The sequence below is a fragment of the Terrapene carolina genome, unplaced genomic scaffold, assembly GCF_002925995.2.
Source record: "Terrapene carolina triunguis isolate 2854851 unplaced genomic scaffold, T_m_triunguis-2.0 Scaffold96, whole genome shotgun sequence".
Classification (NCBI taxonomy): Eukaryota; Metazoa; Chordata; order Testudines; family Emydidae; genus Terrapene; species Terrapene triunguis.
In genome coordinates this window covers 7,389,667-7,410,576 of record NW_020664447.1, presented here as the reverse complement: position 1 = coordinate 7,410,576, position 20,910 = coordinate 7,389,667, and the positions used below count along the sequence as shown (strand labels likewise).

General features: G+C 41.1%; 1 protein-coding gene across 9 annotated transcripts in view; it reads right to left on the bottom strand.

Moving 5' to 3' along the window:
* MICAL2 (microtubule associated monooxygenase, calponin and LIM domain containing 2) overlaps positions 1–20,910 on the bottom strand; it is a 61,526-nt gene that overhangs the window by 37,848 nt on the left and 2,768 nt on the right. For all 9 annotated transcript variants that reach the window (XM_029911442.1, XM_029911434.1, XM_029911439.1 and 6 more), the window contains exons 2-12: positions 18,716–18,832; positions 16,666–16,767; positions 14,164–14,319; positions 12,984–13,084; positions 8,613–8,870; positions 6,517–6,632; positions 5,179–5,305; positions 4,876–4,966; positions 4,635–4,782; positions 1,551–1,750; positions 905–1,017 (exon numbers count right to left, since the gene is read on the bottom strand). In XM_029911442.1, the coding sequence (XP_029767302.1) occupies positions 905–1,017; positions 1,551–1,750; positions 4,635–4,782; positions 4,876–4,966; positions 5,179–5,305; positions 6,517–6,632; positions 8,613–8,870; positions 12,984–13,084; positions 14,164–14,319; positions 16,666–16,767; positions 18,716–18,791 (1,488 nt within the window). In that variant the 5' untranslated portion in view covers positions 18,792–18,832. The remainder of the gene's footprint in view (positions 1–904; positions 1,018–1,550; positions 1,751–4,634; positions 4,783–4,875; positions 4,967–5,178; positions 5,306–6,516; positions 6,633–8,612; positions 8,871–12,983; positions 13,085–14,163; positions 14,320–16,665; positions 16,768–18,715; positions 18,833–20,910) is intronic.

Below are 20,910 nucleotides of genomic sequence, written 5' to 3'. Positions count from 1 at the left end.
TAAGTTTGGAGGATTGGCCCCTAAAATGTTTTGGAGAATGGAACCTGAAAATGTGGTATCAGTACTATTAACCTCAACTATGGCTTTTTCAGGTCATTAATTTCATTGCTATAAATAAAAGATATTTAATAAATTGAAAAATTCTCCCAGAATCACAACTATTATTTGAGTGTACATGTGGTATGGTAATATAGATTTCACTCTTTTATATGAAGTACTGTAAGACTACAGTACACCTTTGATAAAGGCGTGATTAACTGATGCAGGGAAAAATAAAAGATTTTCTCCAGTCTTTTTGCAAGTCTATAAAACTTTATAAAATATTTTTCATTATATATTAATAGTGGAAACACTGGCCAAAAAATCAAAAAGTTTTTAAAATGATTTGCAAAAACAGGCTTTTTATGTTGCTCACAAATGAACAATCTGGAATTGAATAAAGCTAAAGTAGAAAATGTTTTAAGAAAGGACACTGGCAAGTTGAAAAATCTTATATATCTTTTAAAAAAAGATATTTATTTACCTATGTCAAATAATACCACAGTAGTCTGGACAGTTAAAGTAAACTAGTTAGATAAGTTTTTGCTTTCTACTCTTTCATTGTTTGCACACTCAAAACTCCCTTTGAACATTAACAGGAATTTTGGATTTGCAAAGACTGCATTATAAGAACTAGTTAGTTTCTAGATAATTTAATTGATGACTAGCATAATGCTGCAATGGTTAGAGTTACAAACATCATAACAAATATTTTTGTTTAATAAGACAACACATCCTTGTCTGCATTGGAATTATTTTCATATAATCATGTATATATTCTACTGGTTTACATTATGTAGAAGTATGATAGTATATCTTTAACCTACTAATATGAGGTGAAGTAGTAGAGGGCAAAGAACCTTACTTTTGGTACTCGCTTCCTTGGTAACGTTAAATTGATGTAGTTATTAAAGATGAAGTTTGATGATTTTGCTGAGCAAAGGTCATTATTTTCTCCATTTTGCTTATCCACAGCATCTGTTAAAATGAAGATATTGCACTCTTAAGATATTGTATTCACATAAAAAAGTCATTTTTCAAAGCATTTTCTCTGTAGAAACAATATTTTTGCAGTCTACTAATAGTAGCATTTATATATGAGTGTGTTGGAGCCCACTCTCCCCGCAGAACGAATGAATGAATAAATAAAATCTACATATGTTTTCTAAAAATTGGAAGAGACTCCCATATGAATAAATATGGGAAGAACAACATCCTTAGCAAGTTACTATAATGTTTGACAGTGTTATCTTAATGATAGTGGCAGTTACTCAGCGCTCTCCTGCTTTCTGAGACCATTAAGGAATAGAAAGCCTTGATCCAAATCAAATATTTTTTCCCTTTCCGTCTTAAGCATGAGATAACTACTACAGACAGCAAAAGGAGTCAAACATTCCAGAGTGGTTATACTGTGAGAAACGGACTTTGGCCCAACATCAGGGGTAATTAGGCAGCTTAGGTGAAATGATTTTTCCAATTTCGGTAAAAATGAAGAACAATGGTTTGCTTACCAACTGCTCTCAGAGGGGTTCCTCTAAATAGCTCATAGAATTTTGAGAGGTACATGACCATGCTGAGTTTATCAGGCTCTCCAGCAGACGCCATCTCTTTCCCAGTGGTGACTGGAGGAATTCCAAACTCTCGTTCAGCGATGTCAAACACCAGCTGGTTGTTTTCAACAACATCTTCTTCATTCAAAGAGTCAAAGTCACTGAGGAACAAAGATTAATATTCGGTGGGTTTGGGGGAGAGCTGCCTTCTGCCATTTTCACAAACAAACAATAAAAGCACTCATTTGCCTCATTTGGGAATGTCATGACTGAAGTCATGATTCAAGACTGCCTGCACATTTCACAGGGTTGCATTTGTGAACTGTATCCAAATTTACAGACAAGGCATACGACCCAAAGCACTTCCCTATGTTTGATGTTCACTTTTCAAATTAAATTTCAAAAACGTCACTGAACCTAATTTTTCAAAACTATTATTTGAGCTAGTTGTAGAGAAAGAATTTCCTGATCTACTATGTGAAAAATGTAAGCATACCACAAACAGTACAAAAAATCCTTCCCTTCCAGAATATAGCTGCACTGCTACATGTTCCAACCGCTGCAAGTGATGCACTTTGCCTTTAAACACTGGAATAATCCCAATTCATTTAGAATGAAAAGTAATCAAATTCATGACCACATAGACCAGTGAATTGTGAGCTCAGACTAGCACCACATTCTCTTATAAAAAAGCATCTCTCTCTCTCACACACGCACACACACACGCACACAAATTGTTGTCCTTGCGATAAATTGGACAGTCATGTGATACATTTATCACACACTTTTGACCGCATTACCTGCCCCCAATCCATTTTCTCTGGGACTCAATAAAATTGCAATCCCAAGTAGTTTCAAGCAGACATTTAAAAAAAAAAAAAAAATAAAGCTGCTAGCAAAGACGTTTCCTCCACCTCATGCCAAATGTGAAATTCTACGCCCCAAAAGAGTGATCCCTTCCTGATGCCCAGGATGGCTGAAATTCAGTCATGGGCCAGTAGCTGCTTTTATGAATCCAAAAGCATCAATTTTAAAATCTAATGGTAGAAATCTGTACAGTGTTCTGGATCTCATTACTGTGTTTAGTGCTTCATATTGATGCCCTCTGGCCAATGAGATTAGCCAGTATTTGGGGCATTGCCAGATTGTTTCCTTTAGGAGGAGAAATTGATGCTGGAGTCGGATATTTCTTAGGTGGAATCCTCTTTAGTTACAAAGAAAGCATGCAAAGTCCTGTTTCCCTAAACACAGTAGAAACAAAACAGCAGGGAGTTTTCTTGCTCAGGAATTTGAATTTCCCTTTCCAGCAAGTACTGTGCCCAAAAGAAGGTATCTGTGCTCCTTCTCACTCTACATTCATGACAGATTCTCTCGCTTTCTGCCTCTCCCATGACTAAGGCTACGATTACGTCAGAGGGGTCACGGAATCCTTGATTTCAGAGACCTCCGTGACATTTTCTGCTTCAGCCCCGGTGCAGTTCTCAGCTGCTGCTGGTGGCAGGGCCCTTCACAGCTCCCAGCCGCCGCAGGCACCCCCCTGTAGCTTCCAGCCAGCAGGGAGGGACCCCACAGCTGCCCATTTTGTCAGGGATATTTTTAGTAAAAGTCAGGGACAGGACATTGCCTGTGATCTGTCCATGACTTACTAAAAATATCCATGACAAAAATCTCCCCCTTACTCATGCCCACACAGCTTGTCAACCCATCCCTTGATCGTTGTGTTTTCAGTCAATCCCAGGGAAACCCCTCTTACTCTCCTGAGTTACGCCTTGCCATGTGGCCCACCTTGCATGGTGGCGTCTATGATTTCCAGTTTCACAAGGTAAAAGGGGCCCAACTGCACCTCCTATTTAGCTGAATAATTAGCATTTAGCACACCCATCAGCTTTAACCATGTCGGAAACCATTAATGCTTCCATTTACACTAGCTCTTATTTTGGTCCATGTGCCTTTTTTTCCATTCTGGAGTTTCCAGTTAGGTCTTCTTTTCAAATTTCTGCCAGTGTCATTGTGGATTTAAAAGTCTGTGTGCATTGGGTAGCCCAGCATGCCTGTGTGCACTCTCCAGTGCCAGAGAGAGTCAGAGGACACTGGAGTCACTCCTACCACAGATTTCAACAGAGATGACCATTAAAGACTGATTACAGCTTCTCTGGATGTAGGAAGATCACAGGTCTCAATAAGTAGCTGGGGCAGAGGACACACACTAAGGGTATGTCTACACTACAACTAGACACCCACGGCTGGCCCATGCCAGCTGACTCAGGCTTGCAGGACTCGGGCTAAGGGGCTGTATAATTGCAGTGGAGACTTCCAAGCTTGGGTTGCAGCCTGAGCTCTGGGACCTTGCCACCTTGCAGAGTCCTGGAGCCTGGAAGTTTACGCTGAAATTGAACAGCCCTGCAGTCTGAGCCCCGCAAACCCAAATCAGCTGGTACGGGGTGGCCGCCGATGTCTGGTTGCCATGTAGACATACTCTAACAGTTTCTGTGTAATTAGTTAGGTCCAGTGGGATATGGTGTGGTTACAGTCAGAAGAAGGGGGTTAGGACAGAAGAGGGAGTTAATTTGCCAGGACTACCTCGGGAATCTGTTACTCGATTTTTGGTGTTCATAATGCAGCTAATATGAAAGGGTGTTGTATTGCTCTGGACAGAGCACATACAGAAACAGTCTAAAGCTGCAAAATTCCCCTGAACTTGCCTCTCCTTTCTAAGAATGTGCTTCGAGGAACACATGGACATAAACCCTCACATTAAAAAAATAAATAAAAAATAGGCATGTGATTTCCACTAAAGTCAACAAGAATCACACAGCTAAAAGCCATGCAGCTCTTTGAAAATGTATACTGTCAGTTTTAAAAGCTGGGCCAAGGACATCTGGGAAAAAAACAGACTCAGCAATGGCATGCACCCGGTTGCAAAAACAAATGTTAAAAGGGGACTCTAAACCACCGGCATTGTTTTAGTTGGCCTTACACTAGTCTATACTTTTATAAACTACTTAGCGTATCCTACAATTAGCAAACTTTACCCACATAACTTACATGAGGTCAGGTCTGAAGCGGTGCATAATTGCACACAGCGCAAGGCCACTCCTCCAAGAAGTAGTGAGATCAGTGACATGAACGTTCCTGTAGCCTTCTGTCTGTTTCTGACACCAGGTTAAAAGCTTATTAGGTCGAATATCGGATTCTGCAGGTGTAATATAGGGAGAACATTTCAGTCACTTACATGCTCTGAACATGAAATGTAAAAGAATCATACCAGGCAGAAAATTTCACATACCATGCCTTGAGACATTCACTGATCTTCTAATAGAGCTGACCCTTTCAAGAGGGCATTGTTGTAGCTCATTTGTAACATACAAATGTCTAACCTAAAGCAAAAACAATTTGAACATGAGTACATGAACCACTGCAAGTGATTTTAATATAATATTTTCTTTTCACGTGAACTTTATCGGGTAACTTGACCTCATCCAGAGAATCTCATGAAAGTTTTGTTTATGCAGCATTTCAACTGCAGCCATATGACTCCTGGGACAAAAATGGATTGTGATTTTGTAAAGTGAGCCTTTAAAGAACTGACCTGATGAGGTCGAACACAGCTGGAGTTCAAGTTGGGATAGCGCGTTCCTGGGTCAATGGTATACTGGTCAAAGTTCTTGTTGATATTTTCGGGTGTAGTCTGGGGCAATAGTCGATAAATGCTCTCTCTGACAGACAATAATAAAGAAGTGTCAGTTGAAGACAGAGCGCAACCATTTTTTCCTACATTGCTTTTGTAATTGCCCTCACCTTTATTTAGAATCGGTCAATGATTAGCACCCTGCACTAAACCTGCATCTGCACCAACTGCCAATACTGTCTCAGCATGAGAAATTTTCCAACCCAAACCTGAGACAGACACTTACGTGATGACTGTATCTTCCTGAGGCAGGAAGAGAGCAAGAAAGAAGTAAGATTACGTCATGCAAAGACATCTGGTTTTGCTTTAATCTCCACCCAAGGGGTAACTTCTCCTTTTACCACAAAACAGCATTAGATCCAGTCATCCTGCAATTCACCCAACCACTAGGCCCTTCCTTCGTTACTCCATTCAATTTTCCATTTGGGATTGCTCTGTTTCTCTGAGTCATCCACAAACATCTGCCTTCTCATTCCTCACACAGCACTGCACTTATAGTCCTGATCTCATAATTACCGCAAACAATACTGCTCCCAAACAGCTACCATACATCAGTTTCTAAAACATCCTGACCAGCTGTAACAGTATCAAATCTTTGCCACTGGAACCACTAAACAAGGTCAGCAAATTCAGGCCATCGCCATGCAAAAAAAATTTTTTGTTGGTGCCTTTAATAACAGTTTTTAGGACAGTGAATAATAGATTATAGAAAAGAACTTATGATTAAAAGCTATGCAGATTCTTGCTTGTTGCACATTTAACAGAGTCAATAAAAGTCACATCACGTTCCCAGCATGAACTAAAAGGCTCAGCTAAAAAATGGAGGTGCCAATTCTGAAGACTACTGCTGCTAAGACATGTGTGTTCTTTGACTAAAAGCAGATTATTTCACAACAAGTGCTTGGGGACCAGAAGATTTGCAGGGCTAGTCATTTGATACCAAGCCTTACACCTCTTCCTCAAAGTTTCAATCTGGGTCAGGTCAATAGTCACTTAGGCCCTAATCCTTCAGATTACTCCATATCAGTGGACCCTTGCACCAGCAGAGTGTAACTTGCAGGACCAGGCCCAGAGGTCACTGCCATCTGAAAACTGTTCAGTAGCCTAAATGAACTGACTGCCACCACAGGTAAGCAGAATACTTCTGTTACTTGCGCTGTTCCTTGAACATCTTCTACCATCACCGTATTCCCTTAAAATTTGCTTAAATGGGAGGGGAAAAAGAAAGGAAGTGTTTACCGTTCAGCAAGGATCTCTAGTGGGGGTTTTCCTTGATCCCAGCTCTTCACCATCCATGCTGTATCAAAAGCAGCTAGGAAGCCTCTTGCACAGCCAGTACCCATCGGCCAGAAGGGCTGTAAAGAGTATTTACAGTTTAGCCATATTTATCCCTCATCTTTCTTAATAAGAGACTTATCACCAAAGCAGTTGCCAGGTGGGCTTGCAGGCTAGGTTTTCACACATTCTGAGATGCTAGGCCAGAGAAAGTTCTAGTATACAGTATTGCCAGCTCTCACAATATTTGGTGTTTTTTCTCAAAGCCTCAGCTCCTGGAGGCATGAGAATCTCAGCTTCCATTTTGTATTTGTATATTCATTGTCCAAAGAAATTTCCAGCACTTATGCAGAGAACAGCTGGAAAATGTGAACCCTAAAACATTCAAAAACCAGAAGGGAAGTAGAAAGATCCAACATTTCTTATTATTAAACAACAACAACAAAAAAAAAACAACCCTCCTGATTTTTAAGCCAATCTCACAATGTTTTGGGGATCTGATAGATGAATTCTGAACATCGGGGGTTGGCGATACTGAGTACACTGCTTGTTCACTCTAACTACACTTCCAGCATCAAAAGTACAAAGCAGGACAGTTGACTAACTGGGACTGCAGTCAAGGGAACTATGCCATTTACACCAACCAAGGACCTGGCTCCCTGTTTTCAGCTGTGAAACACAACTTGTGTTATATACACAAGTGGAATCCGCATCAGAGATCATTAGCCAGGCATTAGTTACTGACAAGTTATAGTATGAAAATGAAAGAAAATTCCATTGTAAAGAAAAAAGCACCAACATTTCACAACATTTATTGTAAGACAGGGGTTCTCAGACTTTTGTACTGGTGACCTCTTTCACACAGCAGGCCTCTGAGTGAGACCCCCCCTTAAATATATGAAAAAAAGTGTTTTTAATGTATAACACCATTATAAATGCTGGAGGCAAAGTGAGGTTTGGGGTGGAGGCTGACAGCTCGCGACCCCCCATGTAATAACCTCACGGCCCCTTGAGGGGTCCCGACCCTCAATTTGAGAACCCCTGTTGTAAGACAAAGTAAAGAGGGTCCACTGACATTCTTAGGCCATCCCTAATGGCAATGCGAGTTTATATGTCAGCCCAGTAAACAACACATACTCCATTTCGTGCAAGACATCCTGAAGAAAGCCCATAATGCCACAACACTCTGATACAGACATTTACAAGCATGAATAATAATGAGTAACTTAAACATTTACACACACAAGCAACTTCTTTGAAGATTTCCCTGGAATTACTCATGTACGTAAACTTACACATATGAGCAAGTGTCTGCAGTATTGGGCCCACAGTTAGTACAACTGACATGACCAACAAGGAGTCACTCCCCCTCCAACTTTAGAGGTTTTTTGTTGTTTTTTTTAAAGCAAAGTTGTCTGTCAAAGTGTTGTACCTAATCACACTGTAATTTAAAGTGGCACCTAAAGGTTATTATAATTAAAGAAGTCAGCATGTAACAAAATATTTCTCTGGATTTTTTGTTTCTTTATACTTTATGTATTTGCCAGTGTTTTATGTAGAAGCAGCCTCACTGTTTCCCCCTTATTTCCTGTTTCTCCTTAAAGAATCTTATAGGAATGGAAGAAAAAAAATTAAATCCAGCCATTCTATTTAATGGTATTCATTGAGAAATTGCAGCTTTTAAAAAATGAGTCATTTAAAAAAGTTCAAAACTTGTCAGTGTCCCTTTAAACAAATAGAAATTATGAACACGCTTAAAAACTAAGTAAAAATGCTGTCTGTTACTAGATATTATTAAACATGTGGCCAGCTCAGCTGGTTTCTGAATCTTCTTAATTCTATTCTTTTCAGGAAAGATTTATGATTATGTCGGCTACCAGATAAAATTCACATTGCTTATTTTGACAGTATAATAACCAGGAGGTGGCAATCTGAATGCATTTACCAAAGTACCTGAATCTGGGGTTTAACAAAACCAAACCAAACTCCTCTTACAGCATAAAAACATATTTTTACTTTAAGGAATTCAAAATGCTTTTTGTTGTTGCTGCTAGATATACCTCAAGTAAACTATCTCCAACAAGGGCAACTAAGAGCTGATGTCTGTGCCTTTCTCTTATTAGTGCAGCATTTTCAGAGGCATACATGGAAGTAAAATCAAACATAGCCACGTCTGGCTGCCCATAGTGATTAATCGCAAAATCCAAGGAAGGCAGCTGGTAATTGGTTGCAAAGTCTGCAGCTTCCCTTGCATAAGACAGCAGATTGTCCTGGTTTACGTTTTCCCCACAGAGAAGCATCTCGGTATCAATACAGTCCTGAAGAGACAAAAACACCAGCAACATGAGAGATTTTAAAATATTCTGATGCAGGGACAGAAAATAGAATAGCACATAGTGGATGGCAACATCACATCTTGTGGCAAAGTACTGAGAGAAATTTGGCTGCTACTTAAATATTTAGAAAACTTGTTAATATGTAAACACACTGCTTAATATTTTAAACTATATACTAAGCCCAATCCAGAAATAACTCTCGATGAAGCAAGCCGAATAAGCCCTACTACTTACAACAGAAGATGGTGCTTTCCTCACCCTCCTCCCCTTAGCTACATGTTATTTTGGTAAATTTACTACCCTCCTATTGAGAAGGTATCACCACCACTAGTTATCAGTATGCAATGCAGTCTGTCTTTCGTGTCCCATCACTATTGAGAATATTGTACTTTAGGACTTGCGGGTCACCCTATTGAGTGACGAGTGATCTGGCATATATGACCGGATAATGATGAGCCTATGGCTTAAAACTGTATATACATGGACACTGTGTAAGACATAATAGACTATCTACAAATTGGGCAAGGAAAGAATTTGTTTGAGGAAAACTGCTCAACTTCGCAGGGACTCTTTCTTTATGGGTCATGCTGCTTATGGTCAGTAACTGATAAGGCGATTTCTATTTCCAACTTAATCATGGATGAGACCCCTGACCTGGCACATTCTAGATGGATGATGCTGCAGAACAGCTATTAGCCCAGTTATCTCTAGACAGGTTGTGTTTAGCACGAGACACAAATGGATCAAAGAAATGGTGTGGATGTGCCAATTGCCTGTGACCTTGGTTAAGTGCCTCTAGCTCCACAACAGGATTTGTTTGAACGTGTACATATTGTGAGAGAGTCCTGAGAATAGGATTAAGATGAGAAAAGTGATGGTGAATGCTGTGCAAATGCCCTCGCAACAGCTGCATGCAGTGTTGCCCCTATAAGGGGATCCCTCTGCAATTGATAGCAGAGAGGGAGGAAGAGGAAAGTTTACCTGACTGGAACAGTTTGAACAGGCAGTGGCTGGATCAGGTGGGGAGGAAGGGGGTATTGCCCTTCCAGGTGACCAGAGAAGGGGATGTTCCAGAGAAACCCGCTTCATCTGGACATATTTTACTGGGCGCCCAACTTCAGGGAGAATGGAGTACACCCATCTGAATGGGGAAGAAACAGTCTTTCCCTAATGTTAGATAAAAATATCAGCAAATATCTGGGAACCCAGCTAGGGTAGCAGTGAGGCAGCCAAACTAGTGTCTCTTTGTGGCAGATGTCCAGTGCAGATATTCAGTATGGAAAGGATACAGTTACTGGATAAAATGGATTGGAAAGGGGATTTAGAGGAAAGCAGCGCTTAAGAAAGCTAAGTGGAGGGTTGAGGGCTTGTAGTGTCTGGCTCTTCCTTTTCAGGCCCCTTAACTCTTATATGAGGGAGGGAGGCAAGGTCCCAGCAATGGGCTGGCTTTGACTAGGTTGGGAAGGGGGAGGGCTGACAGTACCTCTCCCAAAGATGTGAAATTTAATTATATCCTGCACTGCACAATTTATTGCCAGGTACTCCCAGATATTTTAAATGAATCAAGTTGTAGCCTGCTCAAACCACATCCATCGCCTCCTGTTTTTCTTCCTGCAAGGCCAGACAATGGGACAGTGCTTTTGGAATAGAATTCCTTTGACGATACTGTGTTAGTTTTGTGGCAATATGAAAGGAACAGAAATTTGTATCTATGGCTCTGTTGACAGGAATTTGGTTTTGCTTGTTGTACATCTAACACCTCCCACAACATTTAAAAAACAAAAAACCTAAAACATTTGAAACTCAAGACAATTTCAGGCATTTGTTCCCCACTGGAAATATCTACTTGTCAGTCTCTAAAATGATACTAAATGTTCTTGTTGGGGAGATTAGTAACTATCAGGTTTTATTGTTGAAGTCTGATCCTGTCTATAGGGGACAGAAAAAAGATTAGCTCAAGTTTGGGAAATGCAGCTTCTGTCACTTCGTTGCAGTACAGTTGCTGGAAAGCCACAGTCACAGCACATGGCACATGATCCAATTAGCCATTCCAGTATCTCAGCTTTACCCACCTGGGTAGGGAAAGGGGTTTGGCTAGATTCCTCTGTTGTCCTCTGGGCAGTCCATGGAAGGCATTTAAACAAAAACTAACCAGCCCAACCCTGAAGTCAGGCTGCACAACATTGCTTTTAGTTCAAAAGTGGTCATGGCAAAGCATTGCAAAGTTAGATTTGTCCTGGTGACTAAGATGGACTCTTTTAGACAACATGAAAGACAGGAAAGAGGAGTCTTAGATTCACATCGCAGGAGTCATCCGGGTCACAGTCCTGGAGACCGTGATGTCATTTTGTTCCATCGACTGGTCCGTTCTGAACATCTTTCAGGATTGGGAGGGATGGGGTGGCCCACTGGTGTGATGGTAAGTCCCAGAGTCCCAGCCTGTGGCAAGTCATTAAGGGGAGGCTGCTCAAAGTGGGAGTGTGGTGACAATGGTGAGAATACCCCAATCTCTCTGCCTCGCTGAACTCCCTTCTACACTCTAAGCTGAAAATAATTACCAAAGATTCACCAGAGAAGCAGTTTCCAAAAAGGGTGGCAACTTTGTCTCATCAATAGCAACCACATGCCAAACAAGATTTTGATAGCCCACATACAGGTACTTCCTTTCCTCCCAGGAAGATTCTAGTCTGTTATGACTATTCTGGCAAGGTTACAAAATGACAAGTGATTTTTGGATGCCTAACAGGAAACATCTTGAAGGGGCCTGATTTTCCAAAAGTGCTGAGCACTCAGTTTCTGAAAATTAAGGCCTTTTAAACCATCTCAGTTTAGACGCCCAAGAATTACTAGGTACTTTGAAACTTGTTTATAAAGGCGGACTTGTTTAGAAGTGACCTTCCTGTTGCCTTTCATCCATTTTGGACAATTTAATATTTCAGTGTTGGACTCTATCTGAGGCTCTCTCAGTTTGCTGGCTGAGCATACACAGTTTTCTCTAATTTGATTTTTGAGTCACTGAGGTTTATTGTCTTCAGTGATATCAATGCCTGCGTAGCCAATGACTCTTCCAGGGTGACTCAAGATCATATTACAACCAGTTTCTGAACTGACATTTAAGCAGTACCATTTTCAGTTCTGAGTTTTGTGTTCTCACTGTAAAAATCAACCAAACACAGGTAAACCACCATCTAAGTGAGTCATACTCTAATCATAAAATGATTAAATGAGTCAATTAAAACCTTCTGTTCAGCCGCTCTCATGTAGTCTCAACCAACTGTAGTAAGTAAAAGGCCCTGATAACGGCCCAGTATGAGGCCTGAGGCCTGAACTAAAGTAATGGTCAAGACTCTGCTAACATAAAGCAAAGTTAAGCTGTGAGCAAGAGGCAGGCCCTGCTCACAGAAGCTGGCAAGGAAAGGGCTGATGTTGCATAAATATATAACCACTTAGCATAGTTACAGTATAAATATGGTACCAAGACACACTATACCGAAACATTCCACAGATAACATGGAACAGGCCGACCCATCCCAATGGCAGGGGCAAAAGGGTAAAATGATGGATAGAGTTGTTTTGATCGAACCAACAGGTACAAGGTGCGAGGCGGCACCTTATTACGTAGAAGGGTTGTACCTTGCTGCGTAGAGGGGTTGCACCTCAATACGTCAGGAGTGATGTGTAACTTGTTTGTACCTGTGTATAAAAATGTATCCCTGGGGTGGTGTCTTTGTCCGGCCACGGGGGCAGTGGAAAGTCCCGCCACTGAGCCGGGTCCTTGCCAAGAGGCACTTTCTCGTAGTATGCCCGGTAGACTAAGTAATCTACGGGGAACTGCCATTGTGTCCGAGATGGCAATAAACCTAGTCCGAGGTGACTTTGCATCTTACTAAGACTCTGTGGTTATTGGGGATTCTCGTCGGGTCTGCTGTATCAGCTATCTGCGCAGAGCTGGGGCAGCACACAGAGGGAACACACGCACGCAGCCGAGTGATATCAACAGGAGAAAGCAGAAGCACCACACCGGTAGCATCTGACAACACCAACTAAATAAAGGAACAAATAAAATAGAGGGCTTTGCCCTGCATCTATACATACATTGATAATCACTCCTTTGTCCAGAAGACTCTGCTTTTTTGCTGTCATTACAAAATAGTGAGTGCTATCTTTGTAGTAAACAATATTCTCCAGGTCAATTCCTGAAAAGACGACAAGACATTTGTGAAGAAAACCTAACTTAAATGAATGTTTTCATTAGTTTAGCCATTTGAAATTAATAATGGATATAGTCCCCACAAATATCTTTCATTTAAGTTTAGTTCAAGCACCTCCCAAATATAAATACTTGGAGTCCCCAGTTGAGATTTCAGAGTGCATAGAACAAAGGGGCCCCAAAACACAGAATACAAGAAAGTCCTTGACCAGCTGTAAAATATTTGTAGCTATTATTAGCATTCTAAATCTTCTAAGAAAGGGAAAATATGATCCATATTTGACACAAAATGTGTAGGCTGCCATAGGCCTAGCTACGGCTCCAATAAAATGCTCATTGATTTAAACTGGACTAGGATCAAGTGCATGGTGCCTAAATCGTTAATTTAAAATACAGGCTGCAATGTGGGAATGGAAGTATATTCCCGAAACCAGGGAATGGAAGTATATAACCTTAGTATACTTCAAGTGGATGTTTCCCTATTCTGGGCCCCTTTTTCACACACTCAAGGATGAAGGTTTAAGCCAAGATACAGTTTATATAATTTAGGGTGAATGGCTTTAAATCAACTATTTATATTTTATTTTAAAGTGATATAAAAGCCTATTGACAGCAAACCAACATGCACTTCAAAAAGTACTTTCTTAACAAATAGACAATGATACTTCCAAGAAAGCAAGTGAGCATATTTTATGAGGTGCTTAAAACATACAATACGTGAACTAATACAAAGAAATCAAAGCATGCTCTCCTTATGGGAAATCTTTAGGTATTGAGAATGTTCTCTCACAAAAAGTTATAGTTTGTATCAAAAATATTTTTTACAGTTGAGAAAAATGAAAACACCAAAAGTTCTAGGATGTGGTAACACCCATGATAAAAAAATTCCATTGTATGAACACCTCCCTCCCTAAGACTTTGAAATCAGCAGAATTTTATTGCATTATGTTATTTAATATATTATAAACTATTTTTGGAGTGGGGTAGGTGGGTGGTCCTGTATATATCAAGTTGCCCTACCGTATATTTTGTTTGGTCATGAAAAAAATGAGAATGAGGACCTACCCGTTTCCTCTTTAAGGTCCTGGAAGAATTTTTGATTGAAGATGAAAGCAACACCACTAATTTCCTCTACCTTGGCTTCTGCAGTTGTGTTTCTGTTGATAAAGTTGGCTGTGATAGCTATAGCCAGCTTTCCACGAAACTCCTTCCTTCTAAAACCTGGAGAACAAGGGAAAGAATTAACATTACTGCAACACTGAGGTTCATTTGTTGAGGCTGACCCACATATCTTGAAAAGTTTAAGGCTGCTAATTTCAAACGTTCTGAAATACTGCATTACTACTTAGCTTTTGCAGCCTTATTAAACAAAGTTGGGTTACATCCCTCCAACATTTTAGTGCTATCATACCCCTTCAGTGACAATTTAAGACTGGCAATCCAGAGAGAAGTTCTTGTAACCCTGGCTGGTGTGTAAAACCAGCCAAAGTTTTTACAACCATGCTCTGGGATGGGGGAAACCTTCAAGGCATTGACCACTCTCTCTTTCACAAACAAATACCAATCGAGCCCCCAGTTTATGGCCAGTGGATTCCTCCTTTTTTCCAAAATCCCACGCATTTCATTTCAAGTGTCTGCATATTCCCATCCCCAAAAGACCTGCAGATACATGCATGGTACTATAATGAAGATATACAACATTAAGTTGAAGGTTGGATTTTTGTTTGGTGGTTTATTTTTTATTCTGGGGTGGGAGAAAGAGGGAAGTGTGCAGCAAAAACAAACCCATGTATTCATTACTTGAAAATTTTAAAACCATGAGGGAGAACATTTGTAAAAGCTACTTGGGAAAAAGCCAGAGTTTTGGTAGCACTTACTATTTGGTTAGTCTTAAAAAAAAAAAAAAAAAAAAAAATATCAAGTTGTCAACAATCAAGAGGAGGAACACAGAAAATTTGAAAAATATTTGGCTCCTACAACTATGAGAAAGATAGAAAGAAAGCATGTGTGAGAGCGAGACAGTAGGTCATGATCCAGCAAATATGCATCTGCTTATGTTTATGCATTTGAGCAGTCCATTAAAACCTTGTGTGTGTAAACTTAAGCAGACTCATGTTTGCAGGATCAGGATCCTAGGGAGTAGTTTAAACCAATGGCAAAAATTATGACTTTCAGCTAGTGTATTTCATAGTCAGTATCAGGGAAAATAAAGAAATTCACAGTATATAGTGATTTGTCTGTAGGTGTGTGTTTCTGTTCTAGTTTTGACCTCACCCTTTGCTTGGGGTAGGTATAAATGTGCAAATTATCACTATTTTATGAATGTCTTTGGTCTGATCAACTATGGTGTGCATTAAATACTTTCACTTAGCCAGATGATTTTTTTTAAAGGGGCCACCAAGATTTTTGCTAGTGTCTGCAATCCCCAACAGGTTACACTGGCAGTAATTTTGTTTTGCTGACGTGTGAATCCTGCAACAGACTTTCTGCAAAGACACCCAAGGAAGTGTGACCAAAATTTTCTTTTAAAAAGTTACAGGGGGAAGGAAAAAAAAAAAAAAAAATCTATAAGCACCGTATTGTGTTTGGCAGATAGGAGAAAAAGCTGACATGTGGAGCAAACTAAGACTAATAAAAAGGGAAATCAGGAACTTGGTGAATTGAAACTAACATGAGTATAATTAAAGCTACCAGAAGAACATGTAATTAAGTAACAGGTTTGTTCATGCGACGCCAGAGCGCCTTAGCTAATGTCTCACTCACAAAAGCAACTCAGGGGGTTGGAATTCTGTTTGATGACTGTAAGAGATGTAACAGCAGGACCTTCCTTTCCTTCCAGTTATTTATTATCTCTTACATCTGTTACTGAAATGACTACTTCTGATATTAATCACCACTGTCCAAGAACAACTCCTCTGCTGTGTTCATTAAATACCAGGCAGTCACCATATGATCATTATTTCAAGTATATTCAGCTGACTTATGAGACAATGACATGAAGAATGTGCGGTTCCCAAAACATTTTTGTCAATCACCATAAAATTAAACCAGCATGTTATTTGTTAACCTTGCAGTAGGGACTTATGGTACACCTCTACCCCGATATAACGCTGTCCTCGGGAGCCAAAAAAATCTTACCGTGTTATAGGTGAAACCGCATTATATCGAACTTGCTTTGATCCGCTGGAGTGCGCAGCCCCGCCCCCCCCGGAGCATTGCTTTACCGTGTTATAACCGAATTCGTGTTATATCGGGTCGCGTTATATCGGGGTAGAGGTGTACTAACCACCACAATATGATCCCTACAAACTGGCAGAGATGGCCCTAAGAATCAGTAATTAAGTAAATGTCTCACTTGTTGGGGTACAGCTGAAAACACTATAATAAAGGCGGGAGACACGCCATAAAGGAATTTCCACTATCATATACGCAAACACTTATGCATTGAAGGAGAGGGAGAGGGACAGGGAGAAGGAGAAAACCCATTCCCTTCTGTTCTCCTTAGCTCTTAGCCTTTCCACTGTACTTTAAGACAGTTATTGAGCTTAAGAATATCTTTTTACCCACCTTCTAAAGTGTTCCTGCGACCATCTGCACCAATAACAACATCAAATTCAAATGCTGACAGAGGGTGATCCATTGGGAGAAATTCAGCCCGCCAACCTATCTCTAAAGAAACAAGTAATAAAACTTATTCAGATATTGCACTGTTACAGAAGAAGCATTGTTAGAATGTGAAGGAAAGCAATTAGGATAAAAAAAAAAAAAAAAAAGAGTATTTTCCTTTCAAACTGAACCGAAATCTGCCCTCAGACATCTGCATACAACTTCCACTGACGTCAAAGCTGCATGCCACTCTCACTAACGTTAATGAGGGTTAAGCTTGCAAGCTGACGGCAGAAAGGAACGCCTTCATTTGGATCATATAAAACATTATGTTGACTATGGACCCAATCTTGTGAATACATACACAAGTGAATTTACTCACGTGGGTAGTTCCAGCTTGAACTCAATGCGACGACTCACTCACATGTGTAAGTGTTTGCAGAATTGGACCCTAATAGTTTTATTTTAAAAACTGTTAAGCAGATTCCAATTAATCTAACACAAAGAGAGGGAAAAATAAAATCTAGCCAAAATGCTACAACCTTTTGGAGAAAGATGCATCACTTTCATTAACCTAAAACAGAATCTGAAAATGTTTGTATTACCTGTACTTTATTAATGACAAATATTCTAAATACAAATACTGACAATCATAACTAGTATCCCTTTATCTCATTTCATCTACCCACAGTCAATTAAAAACAACACAGAAGTAGTATTAGCCGCCAAGATATAAAATGGAAAACTTGCTCACTCTATATTAAATTTTTGCACCACGTTATAAACTAAGGCTATGTTTTAGTCACAGGTATTTTTAGTAAAAGTCATGGGCAGTAAACAAAAATTCACGGCCCAAAAATTCACGGCTGTCCATGACTTGTACTATATACCCGACTAAATCATTTGGGGGGGGGGGGGGGGGGGGGAGCCATGGGCAGCCCAGGACCCCTGCTGGTGCTGGGTGAGGGGGGCGGCAGTGCACGGCCCAGGACCTCCACTGGTGCTGGGGGGAGAAGTTGGTGGGGCTGGCAAGCTCCCTACGTGGCTCCTTGCGGCTCCCTGGGAGTGGGGACATGTCCCTCCCTCAGCTCCTAGCTCCGCGCACTGCCTCTGCCCCAAGAGCCGGCTCCACAGCTCCCATTGTCTGGGAACCATGGCCAATGGGAGCTGTGGAGGTGGTGTCTGCAGGTGGAGGCAGTGCACAGAGCCAGGAGCTGAGGGAGGGAGGGTCATGTCGCCCGTTTTCTGGGGAGCCCTGCAAGGGAAGTGCGGCCCAGAGTCCCCTCACCCCCTCCAGTGCTCCAACCCCCAGTCCGGAGCCCCCTCCCACACCCAAAATGCCTCCTGCTGCTGCTGTGGGGGAGGCGGTGGCCCGAGAACTGCCCCAGCAGTGGCTAGTGCGGCTGGCCCAAGGGCTGCCTGAACTGGTCAGGTGGCCCCCCGACCAGCCGCTGCAGAAATTCCGAAGGTCCCGGAAAGTCACGGAATCCATGATGTCTGTGACAGACTCGCAGCCGTATTTATACATACTGGTAAATACCATTCAATGAGAATGGCTAACTTCTGATAGGGTACTAACTGTCAATGGGAGTCGCATACGATGGAAGAAAGAGCAACATTTGGCTCATGGGGCTTAAAGATATCCTCAAAATTCATATTTATCAATCTAAAATTCTCATGCCAAGAAGACAGCAGCAGGCCATACTAGCCTCCCTACAAAACCTCAAGCACATGCCAGCAGGCATAGTGAGAAACCTCTACTTCTCTGGCCCAGGCATATTTTTTAAATGGATCAGTATATTGATACAATGACAGTTATCATGCTTGCAATTCCATACACCGTTTCATAAGAAAGGCACAAGTTTCTTTAAGAGGAAGTGTGGCTACCTTGGCTTGATTAGAAATTATTTCCCAAATGATAATACAGTTATTTCATACAATGAGAGTAATTCAATAGGACAAAGTTACTGGCTTCTTAATTTTGTGATTTGAAGTCACAAGTCATCCATACTTTGGTTTTCCTGATCTTCAGGAGGTTCCAGAACTTTCACAAACTCTACGTTCACATGGATTTCAATTCCCAGCATAAGTGCAACTTTGAAGAGGATAAGCTGAAGCTGTCGAATACCTGTGAACAATGATAATACATTTGTCATTTTAGACTATGTAACAGCATTTCCTTTATTAAATTAATATTGTGGTAGCACCTGGGGCCCTCATATTGTGCTAGGCACTGTAAAGATACATAACATATTTTCAGTTTCTCTGCGGGAGTCCCTAGAGACTAGGAAAGTCACTTGAGCCTAACTTTTCACAGGTGGTCATTAACTGTGTTCTCCTCATTTTCTGGGTGCCTCACTTGAGACCCTGAGACCTGATTTGCAGAAGTGTTGAGCGCTCGCAACTGAAGACAGTGGGAACTGTGTTTTGAAGCTATTGAGTATTAAAATAATGCTAAGCACTCTGAAAAATCAGGTCCTTGGCATGTCAAATTGGGTATCCAAAATTAATGGATATTTTTTACCTTAATCTTTCTTTGCCTCAGTTCCCCATTTGTAAAATGGGGCCCAGGGTCTCAAGACAGGCACCCAGAAAATGAGGCACATACACACAATTTTTGACCACCTGTGAAAAGTTTAGTTTAAGTGACTTGCCCAGCATCACTCTGTGGCAGGGCACGGGTAGAATTTACTTCCCAGGGCAGCATTCCACTGCCTGAACCAAGAGATCATCCTTTCTCTTCCTGCAATCCCCTGCCTCATTCACTACACGCCTTCCAACTTATGCAACTGAAGTAGCAGTTCTACAGACAACACTCTCCTTTACTATACAACTCGGATTCATCACATAACAGGTCTAGCCTGTGCACTGAATGAGGAAGGGGTCTTGTGGAAAAAATAGTATGTTACGTTACATAGTTAAAGACTGTACCATAATGCATATGCCCAAGGCGGCTCAATTAAGATTGCATAGGCAACCTTAATACTAAATACCTTCGTATTTCCTGATTCTGCAACCTTAATCATGTTCTTTTAACATAGTTTTGATCCAACACGTAGTCCTCTGCCATGTGAGCTAATGGAGTAAATGGCAGCAGTAGTAAGTTGTCGAACTGTGTGTGGACTAGCAGTAGAGGGGATGAGACACGGACACTGGATTTCACAGATATTTGTGGAAAACAGGAATCTTCGATTCCACTTCAAGCTCTGGAGGGAACAGTGCTCTATTCCAAGCTCTAGTGGGCACATATTTTTCTACCCATTCCACAAGCTCAACCCTTTTGCCCCTTCCCCGCAGCTTTGCCCTACTCTAGTCCCATCTCTTCCCAACTTCTGGCTTCTCATACCAGTCCCATTCTTCTTACCTAGCCAACCTCAGCCCCCATTCCTCAGGATTCTCATCCCAGTCTCTTAGCCCAGCCATTTCTACACCCCAAAGGCTCCTTTTCCCATTTTTTGCTCCCCCTGCCACAGCCCCAAGTTTGGCTCTTGTCCCCTCTGCAGTTGGTTCAGGCAGCTTTCTCCTCCACACTGCTAGAATGCCGGCAAGGAGAGCACTGAGAGCACAGGAGAGAGACTCAGATCTAGTAAATACCTAGAGAGGATGCCCTACTGCAATTTTTCAAAGGCTTATACTTTAGCCAAATTTGGGCAGATTTTCAATGGGAAAGCAAACATCCCTGACACAATAGCCACTCCCCTGCCAAATTTCAAGTCTCTGCTCCAAACTGTGGAGACAACTAGAGAGCTTCTCATAGAAAAGGTCACCAGAGTCTTTATCCCTAGCCTTATTCTAGGAAACAGCTGAACCATTTTGTCTGAAATTTTCCAAATAAAGTTCATCCTGACACAGATACTTGCCACAAAAAATTGCAGCCCAAAGAGCTAAAATTTGGGAAAGTTATAAGCAACTGAAAACAGGGTCTTAAAATGGGAAGTGGCAGGCACTCTTATTAATAGGTAGTACTGCCAGCCCCACCTATAATAAGAGTTGGGAAGCACATTTAGGTTTCCACAAACTTTTTGATTTATTGTAAAAAGAACGAGGAGTACTTGTGGAACCTTAGAGACTAACGAATTTATTTGAGCACAAGCTTTTGTGCGCTAAAACCCACTTCATCGGATGCATGCAGTGGAAAATAGAGTAGGAAGATTACACACACACACACACACACACACACACACACACACACACACACACACACAC